At 43.9% G+C, this 8,722-nt stretch overlaps 1 protein-coding gene across 1 annotated transcript in view; it reads right to left on the reverse strand.

Moving 5' to 3' along the window:
- Window positions 1–764: 764 nt before the first annotated feature.
- IQGAP1 (IQ motif containing GTPase activating protein 1) overlaps window positions 765–8,722 on the reverse strand; it is a 111,668-nt gene continuing 103,710 nt past the window's right edge. Inside the window, exons 36-38 of the mRNA XM_003803085.3 lie at window positions 8,010–8,132; window positions 5,195–5,303; window positions 765–2,883 (exon numbers count right to left, since the gene is read on the reverse strand). Of these exons, the coding sequence (XP_003803133.1) occupies window positions 2,770–2,883; window positions 5,195–5,303; window positions 8,010–8,132 (346 nt within the window). The 3' untranslated portion in view covers window positions 765–2,769. The remainder of the gene's footprint in view (window positions 2,884–5,194; window positions 5,304–8,009; window positions 8,133–8,722) is intronic.

Genomic DNA, 8,722 nt, shown 5'->3' on the forward strand with positions numbered 1-8,722 from the left:
AGATGCCTGTGAGGACACAGAATGGGGGGTAAGATTGTCTCCCTGTGGGGAAAGCTGTGTCCTTATTCATCCTTTCCTCAGAGGTGTGTGGGGTCATTCTCAAAGTCCCATAAACTCTCACCTCCAATTTGTCATTTTGTTCCCTTTTCCCCGGTCACTAATATTCTCGTCATGACTCTGGTAGTTTACACACACCAGGATGCTCACAGGCACATATGTACTGTAAGTTAGGCTGCCTTCTGTGGGTAAGCCTTGCTGTTTGCTGCCGCCGCCACCTCCTTTCCCAGTGCCCTGTCTCCCTGAGGCTTTTCTGGTGACCCACATGTAAGCCAGAACAGAAGCCCCCAAGAGGCTGCGAAGCCTGACAGTGTGCTCCACACCCCATGCTGCTCTTCCCAAAATGCTAAATGCTGTGCAATTAATTTCGATCTTTCAGTCACTAGCCAACCAGAATTAAGTGACAAGTGTTGCTTCCCCTCATCCCTTCTTTGTGTCCTGAGGGCACTTTAAGCATGTACTATAAGGATGCCTGGTAAACACGGGTGGGGTAAGGATATTTGAAGTTTAGAAATGCTAAACTCAACATTAGCAATCACTTTGAGATATTCAGTGACTTGACAGTGTAATGGTGTTTGTTCCTTTAAAAGGCTATAAAGGAAGGAGTTGTTTTCTGTTGTATTTTTAACTATTAAATCTCACTCTAGTTATTAACACTGTTTAGCAGGAACTGCTAACAAAGAAACTGAGAAAAATAAACACAAACGTGAACAAGTGACCTTTTATTTCAGACAGAGACACAAAGGCAGCTGTGAATGGCAGGTCTGACGGGCAGTCCAGATTTGAGGGAAGAAGTAAATTCATGGCGAATGTCATGAGGGCTGGTTGAAGAGGAGGTCAGAGGAGGAGACGAGCCAGAGAACACTACAGCGAGTAAATAAAATCTGTAAGCCACGGCTTGAGTAGGGCATTCTCTCTACTCTTATATTCATAATTCTACACAGTTGCTGTCACCATTCCTGGAGTGCTTTTTATGCTATTTTACAGTGGAAGTTGTTGGTTAAAGGCCCTATAATCCTTCCAAATAACTGCATCATTTTATCAGAGAGTTGTAAACTTTGCTGTCACTGTGTGCCCTGGATGTGGCCTGGGGGTCAGCATCTGGGATAGAAACCCTCTCTGAAGGAAATAGGGCTGATGCATTTGGTTGGTCCCAGTTTTTGAGGCGAGGCTAGTTGTAACAGCATATTCTTTTAAACTGAGAAATGTGTAGTAAAAGAACTGTCTTCTAAAAATACAACAAAAAACAAGGCCAGGGTACTGCGCCCACGGACCTGACTAAGGAAACTGTCTCACAGAAACACTTCTCCAATACTTACATTCCTAAGAGGGACATACCACATACTGTGTTATTAATTACAACAATTTATTGGCTTTAAATATACATCAGTTAATTTTCAAATGTTTATTATGCTATGTTTTATGATAAAAGAACACTGAACCAAAATACCAAAGAGAATAGAGGCTCAGCAGCATGATTTCAGTATATTTTCCTGGATAAATAGATTTTCTGTTTTTAAAAGAACAAGACCTATCCAAGAAAAAACCTTCCTAAATTCAATGCTTAGAACTGAATTATTTTTTACTCTTCCCAGAAGACGGGGTTCATAAAAAGCACAATGTAGGCAGCAAAAGAGCAGAAAGAAACAGGGGAAATTTATTTACCCAAGTGTAACATGAGTTGGCTGGTTTTGTTTTAGATTATTTAAGGCAAGATTATCTCTCTGCAACTCTGCAGATAAATCCTATTGTTTTAGTTATAAGAAAGTTTTAAGAGTTCAGATATACAGATAAACCCATTTTTAAAAAACATCGTAAGAGAATTCTAAAGGCTTCTGAAGCATTACATAAATCTTTAAAACTCCTATCACTCACATTTTAAGAATTAAATCTTTAAATGCTTTAATAAGGCACTCAATATAAAAAATAGCTTAAGAACAATTATTTCTATGCTGGGGCTAACCCAATTCCTTTGCTGTAAGAATGGAGTGGACAATCTCCATGATTGAGTCAATCTCTGTGCAATAATCTGAGTGGGCAGGTTCCTCAGCCCTTTCTGAATTTACCTAAACAGCTAAATTTTATCAGTGGGATTCTCTCAAGTGACTACTGCTGAGGGAGCCACACAAATAGAACTACTCAAATTTGATGGTGACATTTAAAAACAACACCTCCTTTTTCTAAGAAATGCTTCCTCTGAACACAGAACAGTGACTTCTGTTAGCTCCTCCCCCTTCTGTTGGGTCCTTCCCCAGAGTGGAAGAGACCCAGTGATCCCACATACTTCACTTGTACTGAGGGACACAGAGGAGCTTCACTTTTACATGACAACTGTCAGAATGTGACAGTTCAGCTGTGTATCCTATTGGTCCTACCCTCCTCACTATATAAACAATATAAAACAAACACTAGAGCTTATGGTACAGCAGCGCGATCTTTAAGTCTGTAAGAACAGAGATTATTTTAGTGGAGGCTCCATTTTTTCCTAAGTGATAGAAGAAAATGAACATGCCAGAAGGGTCAGACTAAGCCTGAAAACAAAATCTCACTATGGAAAAAGGCACCTAATGTCCTGTCAGAATAAGAAGAGTTAAAAATGTGGCCTTGGGAGCGTGTCAGATCAGGCACAGGCCGTGGGCTGGTCTTCGCTTCCAGAAAGCAGCCATGAGGTGCTGCCTCCGTCAGCCTTGTGAGCTGGCAGCAGGTGAGCGGCTACTTCCCGTAGAACTTCTTGTTGAGAAGGAAGATCAGGAGGTTGACATTTACTTTGGCTCTATCGAATAACTTCATGACTGCAACTCCCTCGTACTGGAGCTGCAGCAGGTCCTGCTCAAAAAACAAAAAACCATGTTGACAGGTAAGTCTGTGCAACAAGAGAGGAGCAAACACCGTGTAGACAGGGACCCAGAAGGAACGAGGACCCCGTGCCAGATGTCAAGTCGGGGGCGACAAGTCCCCAGCTATGAAACTGCCTACTGTGCAGCCACCCTGCAGCAGCAGGGTACATCGGCCAGTGGAATCTTCTGGTTCCTTTGCAGTTAGGGAGTCATGTTGTGCATATCAAAATTCACAAAATAGGAAAAGAAAAAGAACCATTTCATCTATGTTATGGGTCACCAGCTTTAACGAATCTGGAAAGGTTAAGGTTATTTCAAGTGATGATGATACACACTAACCACTGACCAGGAGACAAGGCTAGTGATGTCTCAGTACTATCTACTGGATCCTTGCTTTCTGTTTTCCTTGAGAAAGCGTTTGTACCCTGAAGGCAAGGGAAAAAGAGAGAACTTGACATTTACTAGGTGGCTGCAGCAGGCTGGGCGTGTGTAAGCATGTGACACGGTATCTTGTTATAGCCACACAAAGTCCTGTGAGTGTGATCACCCCAACTTTAAATAGGAGTGACCAAGGCTCAGAGGTGTTAAGTGAGCTGCCAGGACAGACAGGACAGAGCAGATGTGCACGCCCAGACCTGAGTGCACAGCTCTGCTCTTCCTGCCACCCTCCAATGTCCAGAACAAGTAAGAAAACTGAGGGTTGCACCCCTGAACTTGAGGAGAAATCAAGTCCAAGGGCTTGAGGGGACTCTAAAATTTCAATCAATTCATCTTCTGGAAAAATCCTAACAGCTCCGTGACAGCTGGGATCTGTCATCTGTGCATGACTGCACGCACCTGGTGGCCACTCCACAGTTGATGAATCTGTACATGGATATATCACCTCAGGCAGACTGGGGGGCTGAAAGAACTCAGTGAAACTGAGGAAACAAAAGCTCCTGTTTGTGTGTGAAATGCTTCAGCTGGCTATGTGCATCACAGATCATCTCACATTTGTTCAGCAGTTACGTTTTAAAAAGGTCTACTGGTCACTGAGAAGGAAACAAAGAGACTAAGACATCCTCCTTCCCTCAAGGAGTTCATGGTTTTAGGGAGTAGGATGTAAGTAAATGGATATCTTCTGTAGACAGGAGGTCTCAGGGCTGCAGTAGAGGAGAACCTCAGTAGCTGCTTTGCTGGGGGAGGTCCTGGGGGTAGGGGGTGGCAACATACAAAAACGCTCAGTGAATGGAGGAGGGACAAACAGGTTGGGCTGGCAGAGGGAGCAGAAGCCACGTGCACGTCCCCAGAAGGTTCCTGCCCAGCTTGCTGGTGGTGGTGTGGAGCAGTGACGTGGGAGCAGATGTCACAAGCTATACACACAAAGCTAAAGGAGTCTGAATATTACCTGGGAATCTGCTCAATGCCCTGACATTTTTTAATGTGCAAAAAATTTCAAAATGAAAATTAGAAATCTTTATGCTACAAAATGAATACAGAATTGTTTATATAAAAAAAAATTTACACACATCTTCTCAGAAGTGCTAATAGCCTTTTAAGAACCTATAAAATCCTGTAGTCCCAGCTACAAGGGAGGCTGAGGCAAGAGAATGGCTTGAGCCCAAGAGTTTGAGGTTGCTGTGAGCTGTGATACCATGGAACTCTACTGAGGGCAACATAGTGAGACTCTGTCTCAAAAAAAAAAAAAAGAACCTATAAAGTACCTATAGCAAATCAAAATGAGAAAAAGGAGTTCAGGCTACTAAGTAGGCTCACAATTGTGTACTAAGGCATTTTTTTCCAAGTCCAAAATATCAGCTTTTGGGGGGGGGGCAATGGAGGGGACAGGTCTCACTTTGGTAGAAGGCCGGGGGATCACAGCTCACAGCAACCTCAATCTCCTGGGCTCAAGTGATTCTCTTGCCTCAGCCTCCAGAGTAGCTGGGACTATAGGCACCTGCCACATACCTGGCTATTTTTAGAGATGGGGTCTTGCTCTGGCTCAGGCAATCCACCTGCCTCGACCTCCCAGACTGCTAGGATTATAGGCGTGAGCTACCACACCCAACCAAAAGATCAGTTTGTTTTAACTGTAGCACTAGTACAAGCTCCAGATGAATGTTGTCTAAAAATTCACACAGCTGCAAAGGCTCAGCCAAGTGCACAGGCAAGGCTGGACTCTCGAGGCCCAAGGACCCGCCCTTGCAAGGAACCTCACCCCTGTAGGATGTGGGTGGCTCCCCCTGAGGCCTCCTCTGGTCCGGCCTCCTGCCCTGACGAGAGCTCTGCATAGAAAGCTCTGGGTCCACTGGTGCACCCACCTGATAATGCAACATGAAGGTCTCCATCTGAACTCCCATGAATTTGGCTTTCACTTCAAAGTCTCCAACTTCTTCTGTGGGACTTATTTCAAAGATAACATTTTTAAACCTGTTGAAACAAAACATCATAAGCGTATGGTTTTTATGTTTGCATATACAAATATTCTGTGAAATGGGGAAAGAGATGAACTACATCTAAGGGTGAAAGAAAAGGGGTAGAATAAAGTGCTTCTGCAGGGAAGCCGCCTGGGGCTGCCTTCATAAGTGTCATCTGCACTGGGGCCCACAGAGGAATGGCAGCCTGACCCTGTCACACATGTGTTCCATGTGGGACACACTGGGGAAGGCCACAAGTGGCCTGTGGCAGTATGATAGTAGGGGATTTTCTTGGCCTTCCATGTGGCTGGCCACTAGTGAAACCCAACGAGAGAAAGAGGAAAAGGAAGCAGCTGGGCCAGTACAAGATGTGTATGTGTTTGCAAGCGTGTTTGCGAACTGGGAGAACCAAATAAGTAAACAAAAGGCAATCAGAACAGAAAATGCCAAGGCTAGACGTTTTCTGGAAAGACTATATGTATTGAGTACAACCAGAGATATTCACTATTATTAAAATCAACATGTTACATGCCAGGAAATTTGATGACTCCAGAAGAAGGACAGATGCTTCTGTCCCCGTGTGATGACAGTGTGTTCCCTAGAGCTCTAGTGTGGAGTCATACACCTATAATGAACAGTGAGAACCAGAAAGATCCACAAGAGGCCACCAAGAATCTCAGAGAAATCACAAAGTCCACGCATTGAAACACAGGTGCTTTACTCGAATGGACCACCTTTCAGGTTACTCCTTATAGTTATTTTAAGTGATAAATTATTTTTTATTTCTTATTTTTTTTTTGAGATAGAGCCTCAAGCTGTCCCCCTGGGTAGAGTGCCGTGGCATCACAGCTCACAGCCACCTCCAACTCCTGGGCTTAAGCGAGTCTCCTGCCTCTGCCTCCCAAGTAGCTGGGACCACAGACGCCCACCACAACGCCCGGCTATTTTTTGGTTGCAGCTGTCATTGTTGTTTGGCAGGCCTGGGCTGGATTCCAACCCACCACCTTAGGTGTATGTGGCTGGCGCCTTAGCCACTTGAGCCACAGGTGCTGAGCTGTGATAAATTATTTTAACAGATTTAGTTGGTAATTTGCTTTCTAAGCCCATAGAAACAAATTAAAAAGAAGTTAGAAAAGCAAATAGAAGTTAGGAAAGCAAATATTCAGGAAAGAGTTGAATAGCAGTGGATAATAAGGAAAAGAAAGAAGAGATAAATCTAAGACAAGAGATTTAAAAAATCTTGTGTTTAACCTAGGAAGCTGAGGTGAGTGGATCTCTTGAACTCAGGAGTTCCAGACCAAACTGAACAAGAGTTTCTACTGTCTCTACTAAAAAACACAAAAACCAGGTGTCATGGTGGTGGGCACCTGTAGTCAGCTATTTAGAAGGCTGAGGTAGAAGGATGCTTGAGCCCAGGAGTTTGAGGTTGCTGTGAACTGGGTGGACAGCACGGCACTCAACCCAGGGTGATAGAGTGAGACCCTGTCTCAAAAAAACAGCCTCGGAAGAGGGCACATGAATTGAGGACATGCTGTTATCAGAACAGCTACGATCTTACTGGCTCTTTCTGAGACTTTTTTATCAGACACAAGAAAGTTCAGTGGCTGAGGTCCTGGGGCTGACTGTACAGGTGCTTGTTAACCATGTCTGGCCCAGGACCTGGGGAGTACATTAGGTCACATCCGGGAACTGTGAGCAAGCAAACTAGTGCTTCCCAGGAAGGAAAACAAAGGTAAGGCTCTGGTTCCAAACCACAGATGAAGTAGAGTAAACTCCTCTTATTCTTCTTCTTCTTATTCTTGGTTCAGACACAGAAGAAATCAAAGGAATGGCCTCCTATTTTATTTTTTTGGGGGGTGGACCGAGTCTCACTTTATCACTCTCGGTTGAGTGCTGTGGCATCATAGCTCACAGCAACCTCAAACTCTTGGGCTCAAGCGATTCTCTTGCCTCAGCCTCCTGAGTAGCTGGGACTACAGGCGCCTGCCACAATGCCTGGCTATTTTCAGAGATGAGGTCTCACTCCAGCTCAGGCTGGTCTTGATCCCATGAGCTCTGGCAATCCACCTGCCTCAGCTTCCCAAGTGCTAGGATTATAGGCATGAGCCACTGCACCCAATGTGGCTTCCATTTTAAAGAGGAAAAATTAGGATCAGACCCACACAAACAGGTGTAAACTGTCTTCTGAGACAGTCCACAGTAAGGAAGAGAAATACTTCCTCTTTTATGAAGTAACATCCAGAAAAGAGATATAAAAGCAAGAAAACTTTTTTTTTTTTGAGACAGAGTCTCACTCTGGCACCCTCATAGTGTGCTATGATGTCACAGTTCACAGCAACTTCCAACTCGGGCTTAAGCGATTCTCTTGCCTCAGCCTCCTGAGTAGCTGGGACTACAGGTGCCTGCCACAACACCTGGATATTTTTTGTTGCACTTGCCACTGCTGTTTTAGCTGGCTAGGGCCAGGTTTGAACCTGACACCCTTGGTGTATGGGGCTGGTGCCCTAACCATTGAGCCACAGACGCTGCCTGAAAATAAAACATTTTTTAAAAGAGTTTAAAAAAATTAATTAATAGGGTAGCACCTGTGGCTTAAAGGAGTAGGGTGCCAGGCCCATATACTGGAGGTGGTGGGTTCAAACCCGGCCTCTGGCCAAAAACAGCAAAAAAAAAAAAAAAAAAAAAAAAAAATCAATTAATAAAGTGAAAAAATACTCACTGATTCACTTGAAGGTCCTCAATCTCTAGAAGAACTCCTTTTTCATGTAGTCTTGCTGCTGTATATTTCAGAGAAATCTTTTTGCTTTTCTTTCCTTTCATTTCCCCAGGCTTTTTGGAGACCCTGTAAAAATTATATACTATATCACTTTCTGTAAGTAACCATCTGAATGAAACTTCATAGTTGTTAGTTTGAGGAAATGAGATCAGAAAACAAGCTCCTGCACGTATCATACCAATTCTAAAATGGTAAATAAATGATAGAATTAGCCTAAGTAATGTCTCTGAAAAGAGGGGAAACAATTTTTGTGAAGTGGACAGTGTCATAATCCTTCTGGAGAACCTAAGCATCTAACAAGTATGTGTGAAAACTTCACATGTCAGGCTGACGGAAAGGCACTGAATCCACGGCATGAAGAAGTCACTCTAAGCTCCTCGTCTACGCAGGGAAAAAACAAAAATAAGGTTTTTTTTGAGACAGAGTCTCTACCCTGGTAGAAACTGTGTGCCAGCTCACAGAAGCTGCAAACTCCTGGGTTCGAGAGATCCTCCTGCCTCAGCCTCCTGAGCAGCTGGGACCACAGGCACCCACCACTATGCTGGCTAGTTTTTCTATTTTTAGTAGAGATGGGCCTTGCTTTTGCTCAGGTTGATCTCAAAGTCCTGAGCTCAAACATCCTCCTATTCCAACATAGATCTTTTTTTTTTTTTTTT

This window comes from Otolemur garnettii, unplaced genomic scaffold, assembly GCF_000181295.1.
Source record: "Otolemur garnettii isolate 467f Iridium unplaced genomic scaffold, OtoGar3 scaffold00277, whole genome shotgun sequence".
Taxonomy (NCBI): Eukaryota; Metazoa; Chordata; class Mammalia; order Primates; family Galagidae; genus Otolemur; species Otolemur garnettii.